General features: G+C 44.2%; 2 protein-coding genes across 2 annotated transcripts; one reads left to right on the top strand and one right to left on the bottom strand.

Annotated features, from left to right (window-relative positions):
• The first annotated feature begins 1,241 nt into the window (after positions 1-1,241).
• ubxn11 (UBX domain protein 11) lies at positions 1,242-13,162 on the top strand. The gene is made up of 14 exons (XM_036539610.1): positions 1,242-1,399; positions 1,641-1,678; positions 1,809-1,931; positions 3,074-3,174; positions 5,531-5,585; positions 5,853-5,932; positions 6,382-6,505; positions 6,805-7,022; positions 7,816-7,893; positions 8,569-8,697; positions 9,252-9,347; positions 10,320-10,393; positions 10,916-11,065; positions 12,476-13,162. Exons 1-14 carry the CDS (start codon positions 1,332-1,334, stop codon positions 12,612-12,614), a joined length of 1,473 nt encoding a protein of 490 aa, XP_036395503.1. The 5' UTR covers positions 1,242-1,331; the 3' UTR covers positions 12,615-13,162.
• A 703-nt stretch (positions 13,163-13,865) lies between these two features.
• On the bottom strand, positions 13,866-21,261 carry LOC118785270 (SH3 domain-binding glutamic acid-rich-like protein 3). The gene is made up of 3 exons (XM_036539883.1): positions 21,127-21,261; positions 18,110-18,277; positions 13,866-16,452 (listed from the first exon to the last, which is right to left on the bottom strand). Exons 1-3 carry the CDS (start codon positions 21,169-21,171, stop codon positions 16,387-16,389), a joined length of 279 nt encoding a protein of 92 aa, XP_036395776.1. The 5' UTR covers positions 21,172-21,261; the 3' UTR covers positions 13,866-16,386.
• Positions 21,262-21,516: the final 255 nt, after the last annotated feature.

Raw genomic sequence — 21,516 nt, 5'->3', positions numbered from 1 at the left:
ATCGACCAGGCTTCATATTGTTTGATTGAACAGTTAAATTAGTTCTGATCTCTATTTGAATTCACTTAAATATCTGCTGTCAGTTCCCTGTAAAAGATATGGGTGGTTGGAAAATGTTTGTTTTAACATAAGTTTAGGCCTACATATGAAATAGCTTACTTCTGTAAATTCTACTTTCTTTATTTGCATCACTTAAATAAATTAGTCATACCAATAAGTATTGAAGAGGAGTAATTACCTGAACAATTAATTAGGGTTTAATTAACCATGACAACTGTACTAAATTAGGTCAAGGGGAAGACAGCCACAAAAATATTTTGAACAAAGCAGTTTCTTTTAATTTTAGTACAGCATGTTTTAACTGCATTTTTTTAACAAAAATGTATATACGACTAAACACCAAGTTATGACTAGATTTATGTGTTTATTTTAAAAAATACCGATGGTCAGCTAAAATCGCAATCAGACCTAAATAAACAAGGGCTCCGATGGAATGAAAACTAGCACAAGAAGGGGCTCCAAGGACCAGTGCTCGGAAACACTGTGTTATAATCTGTTCAATAATTAAAGATGTGAAAATGCAAATTAAATTATGTTTGGCATTGGCACTGCTCCATACAAACTCTGCACGGTCGCGGACACCAACGAGAACCCAGGGATGTCAAGCTCGCCAGAGTAACATTTAACAGTAGCTTCGCCCCTGTTTCCTGCGAAACAGGACATGTTGCACTGTAGCCAACTGAGCAGCACGCCCACACGCCGCTCACCGCAGGTAACCAACGGCAACGGACAGTAAACAATCAGGCCGGTGGTCATGGGAAGTCAAGAACAGCGAATTCAGCTGCAAGAGCTCAAATTTGAAGCAGTTGACAAGGTAATATACGTGTGTCCAAAACATATGTGTAACTCGAGTTTTAGTCCTTGTCCTAGTTTTAGTCATTTTGAATCGACCAAATAGCTGTATTCGAACGTCGAGGCTGATTTTCTTCTTTTATTGGTAACGTTAGCTAGCTAATAGCACATACCTTTGGAAATGTGGAGTAGCCAGCTAACCAGTTAAAGGGCCACTGTTGCGTTATTAAACAATAGCGATGTTGCATTTACTTTAGCTTTTACAGTCTTATCTTCCCACTACCATTTCGTTAGTGTGTGGATTGGTAAAATAAAACGCTGAATATCGATAGAGTGAGATGCTATCCGTCTCCAGAAGACATGCTTGCACATGCACATGCACAGTTAATGCATTATCCCATACTGTTCCACTCACAAGTACCGTCTGTTTTGATTAAGAAGCATTTTGTTCCCACTACACTCCTGGGCCAGTCAGAACGATGAGCTCCCCACTCTCTATGTTAGGCAAAAACAAAAGAGTTCCCTTCCCAGGACCCCAAAACCAGGGGTAAGTAAGGCAAACCGACCCGAGCGTCCATGACAGCGCACCCGTTTTTTATTTCAGCAATGTTACCACAAAAAAAAAAAAAACGTTGATCACAGATAAACATGTATAAACAGGGAAAATAAATTTGTTGAAATAACATGATGACACAATGCATGAAAACCTAAGAGAGCAAATAAAATACTACTGTTGAAGTGATCATTTTTACAAGTAATAATGACTTGTTGATCTTTGCCCATCACAGGAGGAGAGGTCTTCCTTCCAAAGAGAAACTAGACAAGTGTAAGGGTGCTCTCTTCTCTTTCTGTGAAATCACAGATAATGCCACACTATTGGGAAGTAAATTTGACAGTCTTATTAATAATTTATTCTTATTGGATCTGTGTGTGCGTGTGTGTGTGTGTGTGTTAAGGTCATGAAGCTACTATGCCAGATGACAGTATCTCCCCGGGACTAAGGCAGCCAGCCCCCCCAGCCTCAGATGCTCCCTCTACATCCAGGTTGAAGGTCACACAGAGAAAGAGCAACAGCAATGGTAATGTCCCATGTACCTTTAATTGCATTTGAAATACATACAAGTAACTGTAAATCCATGTTGTCCTTATCCCTGTGCAAAAACTTAATTTGTAGACTACAAGCAACAGGAAACAGGTTGTGCAGCTCCTCTGCACATAAAAGTTTTAGCACAACCACAACTGACATCCGCCTACCTCAAAGCCCAATGTGTGTTAAAAAACAGTATGGTTTTTTTAAACAAGTGGAATGGAATGATACTATATTTCTCAGCCCTGGCAGAGAACTTTACTGTCGATTCTGGTTTTAGTTCTAACAGATCTCTCAGTTAATTAGGGTTCTGTGACTTCTCAACTGAATACTTACTTCTCAACTGAATACCTACTGCTACCAGACCCTTAAAAAATATATACATTGCTAGTGCGCTGGTAAAATGAGAAATACAGTTGTGTTTCTGCAATTTGTTTTTGTTAATTTGTTCCCTTAGGAAATAGTAATACAGGTAGTGTACAAGCAGGAGTAGAGCCGAGAAATGCTGCCCTAAAATGTCTGCTTAGGCGTTCCAGTGCCAAGTTTCAGCTCTCAATCCCCAGATAACACATGGCCCTTTCACAGCATGTCATAACTAAAGCCCTGCAACCCATCCCAAACCCAACACGAACCCGACAAAATAATGTCAGGTTCGGACCGTTTTGGGCTTATAATCGTGTTACAGCACTCAGGTTCGCGTTGGGTAACGCTCAGCGTTTTTGGAGGTCAGGTTTTGAACACACCGCTGTCTCATTTTGGATGAATGACATAAGCAGAGGGAATGCATATTTTTAACGCTGCTGAATTTATCAAGCTTGAATGGAGGATTAATTTATCTACTTACTTACTTAATTTATCTACCTTACTTACTCTACTTAATTTATCTACTTACTTAACTTTGGAACTGTATATGAAAGCTGCTAAGCATGTATTGAGTTCATTTCATTATTACCAGCAGCCAGTTTGATAATTTCTAGCATTTTCTCTCAATTTCATCCACGTGCACGGCTTAAACACTACTGTCGGGTTAGGCTGTGTAAACAGCCCTGTGGTTTACAGCTGCTGTCTTGGTGTTAAGGAGAGGAATGAACATGGTGCAGAGTGACATCCTGTGAATGTTCACATTGCCCGCAGGCGCTGGTCTCAGTGACTTTGAGCTGATGACAACCATGATGCAGAAACTAACCCAGCTGGAGAGAAAGGTGAATGCCCAGTCCTTGGACATCCAGCGCAAGGTGAACAGCTTGCACGGCACCCACAGCCTTTGCCACAATCTCCCTGTAATGGTACTTCCGTACTGGCTTTCATAAAAACGTCTGTTGCACCAAATGTCAGTTTTTTCAAATGGAGCCCTGGCTTATGTGCACAGTGTCTGCCGTCTTGAAGCAAGGCCTTGTTACACTTTCACACACTGTAAATAGACGTGGGATCTAGCTAATGTGGTTTGAGCACAGTGTTCAAGCAGAGGAGCAAAAGTGCGAAAATTATTTATAAGAGGCCCGTGTCAAACCACTTGTCGTATTTAAGTGGTGGGAGTAGATAAGGCTGTGACACTGGCAAGAGTAAGTGTAAGAACAACATTACAAAGACAGAATTCAGCCACTTACAATTCATATGATTAGCACCTCTGACAGGACCGGCGAATGCACTAAAACAAAATCAGTTTGTTATTAAGCAGCTTCAGGAGTTCATAACGAGTTGATCATTTGAATCAGCTGTGTTGAGGCAGGGAGAGATCTAAAACATGCAGGGCAGGGGGCCCTCCAGGAGAGGGTTGAGAAACACTGGATATGGACGCGCTGGCATCTGATGACCTCTGAGTAACAATACATGGAACCACACACAGGTGCAGTCAGTGCCACTGTGGACAGTTGTAATGTATATAGGAGGTTTCCCTGACTAAGCTTGATGTGTGATATAGTGTAAGACACGCTTGTCAGTTGGTTGGGATATGCCTGTAAGTCAGGGGTGTCCAAACCTCTCCTTGTCCTGCATGTTTTAGATCTCTCCCTGCTCCACCACAGCTGATTCAAATGATCAGTTTGTTATTCAGCAGCTTCAGGAGTTCATAACGAGTTGATCATTTGAATCAGCTGTGTTGGAGCAGGGAGAGCTCTAAAACATGCAGGACAAGTGGCCCTCCAGGAGAGGTTTGGACACCCCTGCTGTAAGTGAACCCATGATGTGCTGGAAGATTGTGTGGTTTCTTAGACATGTTTTATACATAATTGTAAATGAAACATTAAATACAAAGCAAAACAGAGGAATGTAGAGGAAATCCAGTAAAATAAATGACTACAGTAGAATGGACAAGTCTGTGCCTGATGTAAATAAATCTTTATTTGTATCATAATCCTCCTCCGTCAATTACATATATGTGTTCAGTGTTCTGGTGTTACCGGAAAGGCTACAGTCTAGCTTCAGAATTAAAAGTATCTTTAACCTGGCAAATTTTTAGGGCTATGTAAATACAACCCTGCATTTCAGCCAATCCAAAGGCTCAAGCAAAGGAAAGAAGAACCTTTAAAAAGCTTGGAATGAAAAGGTGAAAAATTGTAATTTCCGTGCAACTTTAAGTTAGCTATCGCTATTTGCGTAGAGTTGCAGGGACATAGATCACCCTCCATATCTTAAACAAATCGCTTTGCAGCAGCTAAAACTCACGCAGAAGGATCATACGTTGCTCTACTTAAAAGCATCTGCCAAAGATATAAATATATGACTATATAACTACAGAGAACTTATACGCTGGATACAAACACCACACATACTTCTCTTATCAGGGACGTGGGTTGCGCTGACGTCCGGAGAAAATAAACAGCTGGTTTGTATTTTCAGTTATGAGTCACCATATGAGCACAGTTGCTGTTATTGATATCATGTCGTCATTCGGCAGGTAGCGTACCTGGGGCTGCCTACAGCAGGTACATGACCACATACACAAATAAACATCAGCATCAAAAAGAGCAATTTATGTCAAAAAGTAAAACCTTTAATAACAATGCATGATGCGGTGGGACAATAAAACATCAGAGCATCAGGGTTAGAAGGCTAAAGCATATGACATGACATTTACATTTATTCATTTGGCAGACGCTTTTATCCAAAGCGACTTACATAGGTTACAGTTCTTTACAATGTTATCCATTTATACAGCTGGATATTTACTGAGGCAACTGTGGGTTAAGTACCTTGCCCAAGGGGACAGCAGCAGTGTCCCAGCGGGGATCGAACCGGCAACCTTTCGGTTACGAGTCCTGCTCCTTAACCACTATGCTTGTTGTAGGCGGCAGTGTAGCATAGACAACATAGCATAGACAGCATAGCCTGACAACAGGTTTCCTTCCTGGACAGGGTGTGCATCCACTGCAGCATCTATGTAATGCCGAATACTGAGCATGCCATTGTTTTGTCTTGTCTGCATAGCTGGAAACTGAATCCAGTTTATATTCATATCTTAACCTTAAGGTGTTTTACTGATGTATATTTATGGGTTTAGTGATGTACATAGTCAAAATATGCCGTTAATCTAGCTATCAATATGGGTGTTCATCTGAGTATGGCTTACATATGAGGTTTTTCCAACCCCAGGAGAAAAAGATTGCTCTTCTGGAAGAGAAACTCAGAATTCTTCAAAAGTCACAAGGTAAACTCACAGACTCCTGTACAGCATGGCCACTCCAGAGTTATGAAGAACACCAAATAACAGTTGGGTCAGTGGGTCATCCAGAGTTACTAGGACATTTTGTTTGAACAAATGGCGTACTCTGGTTCTGTCTCGCATTGGTTAGAATTAGTAACTGCTTATCTTGTCAGTGAGGCGGGAAAGAGGATGAATGATTCACAAAAATAGACTCGGGGGGAGCTGTTTTTTCCACTTTTACGTGCATCTTGTATCATCTTGACTCTTCAGAGAAAACCAGCAGCTCGAGCCAGGTGGAAGAATTAGAGCAGACATGCGTCAGACTACAGAATCAGGTGTGGGAGATGGAGGTGAGGCTACAGGAAGTCGCCTATGCCGCGCACACCTGCAGTTCAAACGATGCTGCGTTTTCATTGGTAGACATGCTTCTAGTTTCCTGTTTTTCAGATGTAGGAATGCAATCGTGCCTTCTGATCTGCCACACTTTTCATGACTTTCACCACTGTTACCCTTCTAGCTGAGTTAATGTCAGAGACGTTACAGTGGGACGTACTGTTTGAGACTGGACCGTGTGAGTTGAATGGAGAAACACAACGCGGCACAGGCATATATGGTGATGTGGAGTCTCACAAACACTCGCACAATAAAGCTAAAAGGGCAAGGCTACAGGGGTTTCCAGTTTATTTGCATCGGTGTCTGCGGCATGATACCTCACTCCAAAAATTACTCAGACTGCAGTCATTTGAATGATAGGAGAAGTGGGCCGCAAAGGAGAAACTGTCTGAAACTGTCTCTGCAGAGTTTTCTGAATGACTATGGTATGGTATGGGTGGGGAGCAGTGAGGGGCAAGACACGCCCAGCCCACAGGAAGAGAGGGAGGGTGAACAGGAAGTGCATCACGGACGACGCCTGTGGCAGCCAGGTACAGCAGTCTTCGTCCTCATTTCCCCAGCATCATCTTCCTCTTATCCTCACCCTCCAAACGTGATGACAGTTCAGTCTGCCCTGCCTGTTCACAATACCATCTTCAAATGTTTGCGCATTAGCATGTCCAGAGGAAGAGTTTCCCAGCTACCGTGGTTCTCTGACAGTGCAGTGGGGTGGCATCGTTGCCATAGCGTTACAGAAACAGTGGGAGTGTTTCCCACGTGTTAGATCATCCCCACTGAGATTCAGGTACCCGAGGCGGGACAGGTGTTCACCCGGCTTGCCTCCCTGCAGGTGCCACTGTGGTCCGGGATTTTCAGATGAACTTTGACCTGGTGCTGCAGAGCATCCGGGATCTGAACATCGTGGCGGGGGAGGGCGTGTCCCACGTGGAGGCCACGCCCGGGGGCGCACGGCTGGCGCGCCAGTCTCCCGTGCCCCTGACGCTCTTCAGCAACGGCATCGTGATGTTTGGCGGCCCCTTCCGCTCCTACCAGGACCCCAGCACGCAGGTACTGTAAAACACCTTTGAGTAAAGTCATTCCATGTGGGAAAGAGAGAGAATAGAGGAGGTTTTCACTAAAGGCCTGCCACAGCCAGGCAGGGTAGTGGAGCTGGTTCTGTTTTACAGACTTTAGAAAGCAAATAGAGACATCATCTAGGTGGCATGCTCCAACACAAAAATCTGCAAAAATTCTGCTTAAAGTTACTTTTTTGAAAATTACCCTCCCTTCCCCCAGAAAAAAAGCAGTAGCATTTGGTAATGAATATTTTACAGCCAAATGCTGCTTCTCCCTTTAGCCTAGTGGTAAATGCTGTCATGGCTAGACCATCTGCTTTCACCTCGAACTCAATCGCTGGAGCACATTTCAACGCATGAATAACCTATGGATGTTATTATTTCTCATGATACACACACGTGGCGTTGCATCTGAAGCTTAGAAAGCGTTTTAGTTAGGAAAATTGTTTTCATTAAAAACGTGGAGATAAATTGGAAAGATAATTTATTCCACTGCCACAGAGTCAGGGAGAAATGCAGTCGCTGTCCGATACTGCAGTTGTGAATGTAACTGACTCACCCTCCATTTACCCATTTCCCTCCACAGACCATTTTGATGTGTGGTCCCCTTCTCCTGTTTGTCTTCACCTCTGGCTGGTGCTGTAGTGTGCATTATCGCTGCTATTATCTGTGTTCACAAAAGAGCCACCGCTGCGTGACTCAGCACCACTGCAAGATATAATCAATGCCGGGGTGCTCGGCGGGCTGGCATAACCTGACACTGCCCTGTGTTGATGCTTTTGCAGCAATGCATGCAGGACCTGATGGACGGATACTTCCCTTCCGAGCTGCAGAAGAAGTTTCCGGATGGAGTGCCCTTCCAGGTGTGTGTGTGTGCGTGTGCGTGTGCGTGCGTGTGCGTGTGCGTGTGCGTTCCAATGTATTTGAAGCCATGGGCGTATTCTCAACCTACAGACTTCAGACATGCCTGAACCCGGTGGTTTGTGTCACTGTCATCGCGCAACATCAGATAACAGAAATTTGTTTTCAGTGTTTTCAAGGTCAATCTCAGAATTACACACCCACAGACAGTAATCAATATTGGTGGGCTGAGAAAATGCTGACATCTATGAACAGGAAGCTCTCATCTTTAATTTGTACATGATTACAAAGGCCCACTTTCGGTGCTGTTTCTCATTCCGTTGCAGCACAGAAACAGTGCCCCCTAATGGCAAAGAGGGGCTTTGACTTTGGCCTCGCATCTGAATGATATGTTTTGGTAAAATCATACCCCCTCCTTGATAAATACTGAATATATAGTAGCTTTGTTCAGCCATTTTTGACGTTGGATGTATACCTGTTTAACTGCCCTGCATCACTGCCTGATTAACCTGTAACCGGATGGGAAAAAGCTTAATCTCCCCTCACTTTTAGGTCATTAATCACACCCCTAAACCCCCCTGACATAGTGACGAGGTACCGAACATATGGGTCAAAATGAGTTTGCTGTGGAAACATGTTTAAGACCTGTTTAATGTTAAGGCCTCTCACTATGGCAGGTCAGTGACAGGAGAGAGGAAGTGTTCAAGGAGAGGCGGGTGGGGGCGGAGTTCCCCGGGGAGGGGAAGGCGGTGGGCCAGGCCACGGAACACAGCCCTGATAACGTCGGACACGCCCCCGACAACACCGCCTGCAAGAGAAGTCAGTTACCAGGTCTGTGACGTTGCTCGTTTTCTGTAGTGTCAGAGGCAGAGCTACAAAGGACACGGCGGGCCACAGAAATGAAACCGCCATGAGTGGACATCCTTTTTACATGAAAGTAGAGCTGCCCGACACCCAAAAAAGACCAGGGCCAGTGATTCTCATGCAAGAGGATGATGTCATCATCCATAGCAGCAGGGCCAATGATTCTCATGCAAGAGGGTGATGTCATCATCCATAGCAGCAGGGCCAATGATTCTCATGCAAGAGGGTGATTTCATCCTCCATGGCAGCCTCATTATTCACACAAAACAAGACCATTTACATGCTCAGTTCATTCCAGCGGCACAAGAGTTGCACCCGGTGCTGCACATCAAGGTCTCAACTTCAGCTGAAGACTTTAAGCTTTTTTCACAGTTCTAAATGGAAGAGATGCGTGCCACCTACAAAGACATAAATGAGTAGAGATGGACAGGCGGATAGATGGATCATGGTTTCACTGTTTCACTATCAGCTGAGTGCTTTGTCTGCAGGCCGAAAGCTGTCGGTGGAGCAGTTTCTGAACAAGCTGCCGAAGGTGGTGATAAAGGCGGGGAAAGTGATTGACGTCCGTGACTCGGTGAAGGCAACCATGCGGGTGAGACTCGGAGTCACAGACACGCAGGCCTCATTCATCACTGCATCAAGTGTACTGGGCCCTTACTGCGTCGCCCAGACCTCATGACATTACACACACGTAAGATACCTCACTGAATATCACCAAATCTGTCCAATGAGGGACGTGGAATCTGCCGAGAGCCATTCCTGCACCTTCCAAAGTAACAAGTATGAAAACCATATGATTCATTCTTTCTCCGCTGGGTGGGTGACCGCAGCACGGTGTATTAGATTTGCAGCATGTGATATCTCCTGTATCCTGCTGTGGTTTTGAACTCGCAACCTCTGAGGGCGGTGCCCAGCAGTGACTTCCTGATGTCACATCCTGCAGTGCTCAGCCAGCCCAGGGTTGGCCAGGGACAGCAGATCTCGGCTCAGTTACTGCTGAAGTGTAAGGCCTGCTCGTGCTGCGTTAGCACCCACCTGGCACAGAGCACAGCCTTAGATCACTGTGAGTGAGCACACAGGTAGCAGGCAAGCAGAAGCTCTTGTCCCCCACACCAGATCACATGGCACGCTCTGTGTCAGCGTGTTTAACTCCCTGACCTCCAGCTTGGCTGTTACCAGAATGCATACATTTACTGCATAAGAACCGGACATTATGGGATAGATTTTATAATTACTATGTCATTAATTACTGCAGTACATTGTACTTCTGCTCAAGGTTTTTTCCTGTTAATTGGGGAGTTTTTCCTTGCCACCATTGCCTTAGGCTTGCTCTCAGGGGGTCTCTTTGTGACAACTTGTGTTGTAAAAAGCGCTATACAAATAAAATTGAATTGAATTTACAGCTCATTTCCTATTACAGTGCTTCTGCTACAATGTACAGAGAATGTTACATGTACTCTGAAGGGCTGCTTGCCATTGTGAAACACTATTTGCTATAACCTACACAACACCTTCACTGTTAAGTCACCTTCCTAGTCTGTCATGGTCTCTGTCCCAATTTCAGGGCTCTGGGAGCAGCTCAGACAACCATACAGGAGCTTTAATTGACACACCAGCCCTGCAAGACATGAAGAAAAGGTAATTAAGGTGTATAGCTCACCTACATAAGAGTACACCTTGAAGCGCATGTTGTGCATTATGACCTGTAGGATGAGAGTGGTGGATTCAGACCCACCTGGGATTATGAGACGTGTTTGAGAGCCTGTGAAAGGTGCATACAGGGGGTATGCTGCTGTCTCTCAACCCTACAGTCACATTACAATATATTATTGTCATATAGCAGACACTATTATCCAGAACAATTTACAGAGGTTACAGTTTTACATGTTATCTGTTTATACAGCTGGATATTCACTGACACAGTTGTGGTTTAGGTACCTTGCCTAAGTTTACAACAGCAGCGTTCCTGCAGGGAATCAAACCAGCGACCTTTTGGTTATGAGCCTTATAAATTACCACTACACCACACCAGCACCTAACAACACTGTATTTATAGTGTTCATAGAGTAACACTGTGAGCAAGTAAAGGGCTCACTTTGATGGCTATGACATGGCTGTGACCCGCCCCTTGCACCACCCCTTCTTTGAACTGATTGGCAGGTTGGAGGCCCGCGGTTCCCCCAGGACCCCCTCTCCTAGTGACGTCACCATGCTGCGGGTCAGGTCCGAGGACGGGGAGCAGACGTACCTCCTCAAAATGCGCCTCTCAGAGACAATCGGGCACCTGCGCCAGTACCTCGACAAGCACAGGCGAGTGGGGGCGCTGGCATTGCTGAAGCACACCCATAGAAGGGTTACATTACATTACATTGCATTTTATTACATCATTGGCATTTAGCAGACACTCTTATGCAGAGTGACTTACATAGGTTACAGTTTTACATGTTATCCGTTTATACAGCTGGATGTTTGCTGAGGCAATCCTGGGATAAGTACCGTGGTGGGTAATTGAACCAGCAACATTTTGGTTACAAACCCTGCTCCTTATCACTATGCTACACTGCCACGAGAGTAGGACCCATCTGCTGGTTTGTCCAGTTGGCATTGCCCTGTCCAATCCAATGAAGTGTCCCAAATGGAAGGCATTCCTGGCCAAATTCCCAGGCTGGCTCTTTCAGTCTGGCCCTCAAAGCATCCCCCTGTTTGATTGGCTAAGAGTAAATAACCTCCCCGAAGTGCGGTGAGCACTCTGCTGTAAAATGGCTGCCGTGCATTACAGGTGGGCGCTCATTGGTGGGGGATGAGGTGGGTCACGCTCCTTTCACTGTAAAGATCACACCCGTGAAGAGTGCGATATAAATTCAACCCATCATTATTTTTGGCATTGTCATATCTCTGCTTGCTGTGCACATATATTTGAAATGATCAGGGATTCAGGTGCATCAGTTTAACTTCAAGGAACTTAACCTATCTAGGAATTATATATCTATGTTAAGAATGTGACCAAGGCAAAAAAAAAAAAATAAATAAATAACGTGCTCAGGTATGCAGGTGAAAGGCTGGGCAGTGATACAGCCATTAACATATTGTAATGAAACACTGATGAGGGAAGAAGATGAGCTTGTAAACAAACAGGGGGACGAGTATACATTATTAACCTGCCACGTCGGGTCTTGTTTCACTGCCAGTGTATGTGCACACGGGTTCATTAGACATTAGACATCATGCAAATTACAAGCGGTAGCGCTGTGATTCACTGTAGATGATACAGGAACCCGTTCACTATTATTACCTGTCAGCAGCAGGTCTGTTAGTGAGAAAAGTTGGGCAGCAGAATGTTCTTGAAGGAATGTCTAAATTAAGACTGTAGGGGGCGCTAAGTGACCTCAATTTGTAATATGGGTTTCATCCTTTTTCGGGTTTTCAGCACATGGTAAAGTGAATTGCTGATAGAGCGCCTACTGACTAAGGAATAAATTACATGTTACTGTCACTTTTAGTAAGTGTAAGAGCTTTAAAAACAGGAAAAAAACTACAGTTTTTGAACCATATTAACATTTTGTGTCACCTCTCCATCAGCACTGCAGTCTTGATTGCTCTTAATTTGTTTAATTAGTCTGCTTCAGTTGCGGTCCAGTTTCTCCAGTGAATCCTGTCTATGCTGGAAGTGCAGTGAGTGTCACAAACACTCACCTCTCCCACTTCGCTGTCTCTTAACAGGGGGGAGGGCCTCGTGCCTTATGACATCATCAGCACATTCCTGCCCCGCTGCTATGATGACGACTCCCTGACACTCGCTACCTGTGGCCTTACTTCCAAAGCCACGCTGTTGCTGCGGGCTAAACCAAAACCCCACTGACACACAGCCCCCTCTGACCCCACGCCCAGCACCCCACAGACCAGAGCCATGTGTCAATTGCACACATCTGTGACAGAGAACATGGTTTCTCATTCCAGAAAATAACAACTAGTTATCAGTGTGCCAATGACAGGCAAAACGGCTGATAACGCTACTGTAGGGCTGCAGGCAACCCACACAAATCCGACAGAGCAACCAGAAATATACGTGTTTGTTAAGATGTATTAAGATTAATGCAGTAAGACTGAGTCAGTGTCCCACACCCCGTTTTTTTTTTCTTTTTACGGTAAACACAGTCCTCTGATAGCACGCTTTAATTTACTTCAATTAAGCAGCCACTCGGAGAAATCAAGGGAAGTGAATTTGGCACGAGCGCGGCGGTGTCTGCCTTGCTCAGCACATTGTTCAAAAGGCTCTCGCGTGATGCTCTGGCCAGACAGGAGTCAGTCCTACTCAGCCGGCTGATTTCATCTTGTTTGATCAGCTCTGTAACAGCCATCAGTTATAATGCAGTCTGCCTCAGACAGCCTTTGTGTAAGGCAGTTCTACTCCTGAGCTATTAAACAAACGCTTTTTAATGTAATTTCCTTTTGCTAACGAGAATAAAGAAGCTGTCATGGTGATGTGTGTGTGTGTGTGTTCAGGAGAGTTTCTTGAAGTTACACATATTCTTTGTTTAAAAAGAGACACATTCACAGAAGCCAGCAGAGTAAATGCAAACAGCATTTGTTAATGACAGCAAATACATTTTTTACTAAAATAGCTCCCTATTAGTAAGAGCAAATTTTCTACAAATCTTGGAAATCTCTATCTCCTCTTTACCTGATGTGTGCTCCGATGACAGGAACACCAATGTGCTGACACATACTCTCTTGGGCAGGGCAAAGCATGGAGAACTTGCTAATTAAATCCACTGAGGTTTTATGTGGGCAATCAATGGGACAGTGGCCTGCCACATTCCCCAGTAGGATGCAGCAAATATTTTAGGAGGGTGAGAGACTAAAATCCAGTTTCCGGAGCAGGTTCAAATGAGTATTCAGTGTGGACCTCATCTAAACTGGGTGTGTCTATGTTATGGTGTAAAACGCAATACAGTTACTATGACTCAGCATATCGCCTGCTGTGCCAATGTGGCCGGCACACCTTGAATAAAAACCACATCACAAAAATCACTACACAGTTCTCCACTTGATGATTTCACCATCTATTTATTATCTTCGTGGAAGACAACAGCCTTTTTACTTTTTAAATTTCTTTTGGCCAAAAAGGGCGCTGGTCCAAAAAGCAAAGCAGTATATTGGGAAGAGTGGTGGAATGTCACAATGCTTGGTCATTTATGGGGAGGAAGGTGTCAAGGGAGGGGAACCAGTTAGTCAAAACCGTTGAACCACACGGACCAAACAAGAGTCCCTTTCTATACAGCTGAAAAAGCTTTAATATGTCTGGGACCTGATCCAAATCCAAATGAGCTATGCACGTTAAAGGAATGCAAATTCAGACAGATCAAAAGACCAGCTCAGTATTTTGTGCTTCAAGTTAACCCATTTGTGTACCGCAGCATGAAAGGACAGCAATACTGCTTTTCCACTGCAGGGCAGGAACCAGTCTGGGTCTCCTCGGTTCAGTTCCTGAGCGCTTCTCCACAATCTTTTATGTTGTGCTGACCTGGGTCAGCTCAGTGTGCTAGAATTACTGGTGCTGGCCTACTTACAGGGAAGCTGTGGGTCTGCAAGCGGTGCGGCTCCATTGTTTCAGCCGGAGTCCGCACTTCAAGCTGAGGAGGTGAGCTTTGGAAGGCAGACCAGAGCGCACCGTTATCACTGATAGCAGAATCTGCCGGAGGAAGACTGAAGTAGCATGACGGTATTTACTTTAGCCTTACAATCCAGACGAAGCACAGGCTGTCGTCTGAATCTGGGGGCACACCAGCATTCTGTGTAATTTTCCTATGGCTGTGGGAGATGCAGTGAAAAAGCAGACATGCTGTATCGGCAAGCGTTGGCTCCAGTTCATGCTAGCCTGGTGCATTACTCATTTTAGCCTGCTTCCAGCTCTACAGTGGAAAAGAGGGGCACGTACTTTTGTGTCACACAGGAAGGCTTTGGCCATCATGATATACTGTTAGAAGAACAGATAACACTGTATATCTAACGTTTCTGAAATGTATTAACAAGGTTTGCACACATCAACTGGGATAATTTTGAGAACTAGAGCAGGTGGTAATAGAGAAAAGGATTGTGGCTGGAATTGGTAAGGGATGCCTTTAAGTGGGGTTATCTCTTAGGAGATGTATGTTGGAAAGCTGTACAACATGGTAGGGACTCTTATTTTGAAGCCAACACAAAAAGTACACAAACAAGATCAAACTTTCTGCTGGAGCTTTACATGGGATAAAACTTTAAAATGCTGCAAGGTTTTAGTGCATAGTCATATTTACTGCATCACTGTATAATGAGATGAAGGAGATACCCACCCTTAATTACACATGCAGACATGTAAATACACCAGGATATATACAGTCTCAACTGCAAAGAGATTACAGAACTGAAGAAGGAAGCTAATATTGTAAGCCTGTCTTCTCCATCTGGTGCGGAAAAAACTGTTCTAAGTAATTCTGATAAGTGCTACTTTTCAAATATTTTATTAAAACAAAGTTCATTGTAAAGCAAAAAGCTGACTCCAAAAGCTGACTCAGGGTAATATTCAAATACAGCACAGATTTCTTGGACACATGGAAAGAGTTAACTTTTTTTGAGGTGACAGAAAATGGCTATGTTCAGCAAGAAAACATTTCCACAGATGATATTTGTTGGCACAGAAATGCGATCTCTCCCCCCCTCACTCTGCCTTCCCCTGCTCAAGGAAGCAAGTTTAACACCGTAAGACTTTAGATTGAGAATGTATGACCGCAAACATCAGGAAACACCACAATAACTGACCTCACCTGCTCCTAGACTGAGGTGCAAAACGTCCAACAAAATTGTTTGTTCTGTGTAACAGTTTTAGGAGCCGAAATAAATGTTCTGCAATAAGATACCCTGGAAGTTCCCTCACTCCTGGACTGCAATATCTCCTAGCATCCTTCAAATAAGTGCTATGGGGTTCCACCCCCTCGGAAAACATGACATGTCTGATGTCAAGAAAAATTCCGCATAGCCAAGCCAAGCACTGTGGAAGGGTCCCGCGGAACACGGAATGCTGACGCACACGCTTCCATTTGTTTGGTCCTTCAGCAGTGGAATAGATTTCCTCTTAGGAAAACCAGGGATTAGTTTAAACACAGGCAGGCTTGCAATCCCTGCGAAGATTAGTGACCCTAACTGCCACACTAGCTAGCTTTACCATTGATCCAGATGGGATTAAGACAAATTTGTGACATTTACACACAGGTAGAGGAAGGACCAGATAAAAAATAAGGGAAAAAAAAAACAAAGTGATTGGGGTTCATTCCATTTGTTACTCACTGTGCTCTTGTTTTAATCTAACAGACATTCCAATTACAGGAATCATTTCCAGTACTTGAACTGGAATTGGCCATTTACTGTAGGATTTTCAATCCTTCAAACTGGAATGGACCCCAACCCAAGCAGGTGTAATGAACCAAAGCAGAAATACTGTAATATTGACGGAACAGAGGACTGAGAGGACAGGGAAAGGGTGAGGGCGTCTTGTTTTTGGCATTTTTTTTCTGTCGTTGAGACACAGGGAGGAGGGTGCCGGGCGTTGCCTTCAGCTGGGGGGAGTGCGCAGGCAGACCTCCGCGGGGAGACCCTCATGCCATCTTCAGAAACTTCTCCACTGTGTCCTCCTCCACGGCCTCAGAGAACATCTGGTAGTCCTGAGGGAAGGGCAGTCAGGGACACAAAGATGTCAGTGCTGTGCTAGTCTCTGCCTGCTGTATAACCCAGAATATTCTACATCCACACACACACACACACACACACACACACAGAGTCAGCATTCTTATCTTACAGCACCACACACACACACACCTAAACACATGAGACCATTACAAACACTTCAGGATTCACAAACCCCCCCCATATCTGTGCTGTTCTCTGATCAGCTGGATAAATCCTAAGATTACTAATGTCTTACTTTTCTGCTCTGAGGCAGTACCTTTAGAGAAAAGTTACATGTGCTTATTTACTTCTTTGCTTGATTGATTGATTATTGATTGATAACCAGAGGGAATCACTCTTTAGTCCTAAATGCTTCAAATGTGGATACCTGTTTACTGAAACAAAATGCCTGCCTTTGGAAATAGCTCAGGGACAAAGCAAAAGGTAATGAGCCAAATTTATTATCAGTTACAGTGAGTTTAAAAGGAAAAAAAACATACAGAAGCACTTCAATGAATTCAACAAATATAACTGACCAGTTGGAGCCTACCCAGCATACATGACAAAAGTCCAGGGCTTGACAGATTTAGCACTTCTCCAAAATAACAGCAGATCTACATCATGGCGTTCTAAAATTTCTTGACTCACCGTACACAGATCACAGATCTGTCAAGCCCATCAAATCCCACAACCCTGTTTTCATTTCCCTGTGGCTTTAGTAGATCTCATCCTATGCTACATTTGTTGTGGGAAAACAGCATGTATCCGCAGGGCAAAGCTTTGCTTGTCACTTTCTAGAAGCTACTATGAGGCTTGGCCAAAAGACAACCTGCCCACAGTACCACTGCTGGATAGAATGAAGGTGGAAGGTAACTGATCTGAGAGCACATGATAATACTAAAGATTAGAAATAAGACACCTCAAAGCATGACCATGAGAAACGTTCGACCATGCAAAATGTTGCGTAACACTTGCTTTCAACTGGTTCCCATTTTTTAAGGTTTAAATTGCTCTGAAAGGAGGAAAGAGACACTGCAGCCAGAATAAACGGTCACGGCTTGAATGGATGCCTTTGATGCTTCATTCATGGAATTTTAACAAGGCCATTCCACTGCAACTGTGGGCAGTAGAGGTCCTTTTGGCTGTTCATCTCATTGGAGACACCTCAGGAAAAACCCTGTCCAGTTTGTTTTACAACTCCCTCAGCCACAATACTACCAAACAAGAGAGGTCTGTTGGCCTATCTCCTCAGGTCCTGAATTACAGTTGTTTTTAAGGATGAAAAAAGCTTGCAAATAGAAATGGTCTGTGAGGGTAAATTCCAGGGGGTCAAACTTCAGGGGGTCAGTTGTTACGCTGGACAGCTCTGTCTCCATCTATCTCTGTCTATCCCTGTCTGCCTCTCTGTCTCTCTACCCCCCCCCCCCCCCCCCCATAAAGGAAGACAGAAAGAGACTGAATAGAGACTCATAAAAGCCTGCTCAACTACACTAGGCAGTCCTATGTACAGCCAATGCTCCCTCTACACATTACAGTGCATATCAGAAAGGTTTCAGTTTCAGTGGGAGGGAGGGGGAGAGAGAGACAGAGAGAGATAGAGAGAGAGAGAGAGAGAGAGAGAGTGAGTATCTCCTGCCCCATCCTGCTCCTCACCCCGCAGTACAGGTCATCGTTGAAAATCTGGGGAGGCACCGCCGAGGGGTTCCCCGCCTTACTCCTCATCTCCTCCCGCACGGCCCCGCCCACAGAGATGTCAATCAGCTCATACTGGATGCTCTTGCTCTCCAGAATGCGCATTACCTCAGCCTGCTGGGACTTCACCTGCAGCATGGGAGAAGTCAGAGGTCAGAGGTCACGTAACTGTGAAGGTAAAGCTGGACTCCCATACACACACACACACACACACAGATACGATATGCTCAACCACATACAGCGCTCTATCAAAAACAGACTGTTGAGTATGTCTAATGTGGTGTAGAATGGACAGACACAGAATACCAAGCGAAGAGAAAGAAGATTCCACATTAGCACAGCGACAAAGAATTTGGATGACGGTGCATTTGCAATTTCATGGCTGCCCGGCTCACATAAATTGGATCATTGTTTTCATTGGGCGGGACTGATGCAGTGGTTCCATATCTGCATCGCCTCGTTCAGCACTGACAGTCCCATCCGCAGTGATTATAATGGTTTAGCAGACACCCAAACAACCTCTCATCTGAACAGCTGTGCGTTTTCTTTCAGGTTTTAATTTTCACTGTTCAGATTCAGAAGCATCTTGCTCAGGGGCTAATATCAGTGTTCGCTGTGCAGTTTCTGAACACAGCACCTGCCCACTACAGCTCTCCGCTTTCCTTAAGCTTAGTACACATGTAGCCAGTCTTGAAGATTGTTTGTATAGGACTACGGCGAGTGAACCTGAGACTTTAGGAATGAATGTATCAGCCTCCACCCACCCACAGTGCAAAGCCTGACTTCTCCATCATAATGCAGAAAGCCTTGTGATTAATATCTAGCTATGAATATAAATCCATGATTATGGGGGCAGGTGTAAAAGCCAGCAGAGACACCAGACTGAGTCAGGGGGCCTGACCACACCAGGTAAAGCCCCCCATTATGGTAGTAATATCCTGAGGTGACCCTTGAGGTGCACTTGTTTGTACACCAGGGGCGATTCTAGGATCAGACCTTTAGGGGGCTCAGCCCCTAATAAGAATGTGACATAGTGTCTTGCAAAAGTGTTCAACCGCCCTGCTAAATCACTCATTTCACTGGACAACAATACATTAATATTTTTCTATATATTATATTTTAATTTGCAACAATAATACTTTTAATGGATTACTAGTAAGTAACATGAGTATTACACCACAAAATATTTAAGAAAATGAAAAATGGAATATGCTGTTTGGAAAAGTATTCGACCCCTTTCACTTTGGCAAACCTCAATTCAGTTAGGTACACAATGTTACCTTCAGAAGCAACCCAATTAGTTGGGTGGTCTATTATAGCCTGTTGTATGTATGGTATTGTCACTTTGTTGATGCTCTAGCTATGTTGTTGCTGTTAACTGTAACGTTATCTAATGTTATCACAGTGTTGCCGTTATGTTCGGTTGTTAATGGAATCTTCAGTTGAATGAGCTTGCGTATTAATTTTGAACGGTGACCATGCCACTTCCACTGGAACTACTTCGTAGCCGTGCATTATTACCGTGAATCTGTAACCCTGTGGTGCAAGATATACATACAGGCTAGTTTATGAATAACTTAACTGTGGAAATGTTGTCCAGTATGATATACAGTAACAGGTCTAACCCTAATTTCTTTAGAGTCATCTTTTGAATTTTACTGTAAGAACTAATGGCCTACATTTTTTGGTGCATATTCTGCCGCAAATTGCCCTTTGATGCCAGAGAACTGAGCCTAAGTTGAATATTAGCAAATGTAAATATGCTCACATGTTCAGCAAAATGTAAAGCCAAATCTTTTATCGTCCTTTACTCTCTGTCACTGAAAATGAAGAAGTGAGGAGGGAATATTAGCTCCGCACCCACACCTCTGGCAAACCCTGCCTCCGGTGAGTAACCACACGCAAACTTCCTGTTCCCTCACAAAAAATACACACCCCTGAGGCACGTTAACTTGTGCTTTGAGTAAGGAAGTACACCCGGCCTTACTTTAAACGGCTGTGCTTGTCTTTGTAAAAATGCGCCCAAATACCGTTTGCACAAACATGTGTTACTAAAGCAACCCTTATCTGAAAAACATTAGAAAGCGATTACGGCCTCCTCTGTAATTAAAATATCATGCATCGTTTGCATGACACTCAAAAGACTAGACACATTACAAGTCATCCGAGCGAGGACCTGGTAGGCTACTCTCAAGCGCACACTAGGTAACCTAGTAGCCTAAATGAAACAAGTAAATAAATAAATCACATTCATTGAACTGTTTACAGTGTTTCACGTGCTGTTCAGAAAAGTTCGTCGTGCGGCTGAAAGTATTAAGGTTACTAAATTTATTCAAACCGTTGAATAACGCGGCTGTGAAATGGGAAGCGCGAAAACAAAAGGCATTTGAAATACGCTTCCATTCACATAACTGGCGACCATTCGCGTCCTATGAGCTGGCGTCCAGACACGTTAATCGCAGGGCAAGGAGCAGGTATTTGCCCTCCTACGCCGCTTCCTTGATGTCGTAAAGCAAGTTACAGATGGTCTGCAGTTCTTAACACGGCTGTCGACGCCACGAAAAAGTGTTTCAATTTAACACACGCCCGTGGAGGTGCCCGACAGACGAAAGAACTGCAAAGAAAAGAGAAAGACGAAATAATGACTTCCGCCCCTTGTTGATGGGAGTTGTGCTTTCCGTCGCCTGATCGTTGCGTTTCCTATAATCGCTTCGTGCTCCAACATATTATGGAAGACAATGTTGATACGCAGTGTAGTCTAAACACTGACAGCTGTGAAAATTTCTAAGCTAAATTCGACGATGATTCGCTTAGACGACGAACGCTAGATGCTGAAATTCAATATTGACAGGGAGCTGGGTGTGTCTTATTCTGAATCCTGTCCCTCTGTTTCTTTCAAACGAATTTATCGGCAAACTGCGCTTGGAAGTGCGGAATTTGCGATCGATGACCTAAACCATTTAAATTGGTATTCTTACCTCCCTTGAAGCGGTGACGGTGGTGTAGTATAGTTTGATGCCCATGGTTGCAGCTCCAAATATCCCTTTGTGTTTCTGTCAGCGAACCTCTCCTTCCCCTACGATATCCTCCCCTCCTAGCTCGCAAACCCGCTATTCACCATGTAATTTAAAGGGGCCAACACCACTGACATTTAATCTCTCTTAAAGGCACATCTTTCGCCAAAACTTTAAAATATTACTATTTTCCCTACTCATTTGGCAGCTAGTGTACACTGCAGTATGTTGCGGACAAAATACAGAACTCCTTGAATGATTTTTAACGGTATTGGCAATGTATGCCCCACAAGCCTAGTGTTTGACAACAGACTGCTATGCGCTGCATAGACATCTGGGCGCTAACGGGTTAAA

This window comes from Megalops cyprinoides, chromosome 10 (genome assembly GCF_013368585.1).
Source record: "Megalops cyprinoides isolate fMegCyp1 chromosome 10, fMegCyp1.pri, whole genome shotgun sequence".
NCBI classification, from domain to species: domain Eukaryota; kingdom Metazoa; phylum Chordata; class Actinopteri; order Elopiformes; family Megalopidae; genus Megalops; species Megalops cyprinoides.
This window is presented reverse-complemented; position numbering and strand designations above follow the sequence as displayed.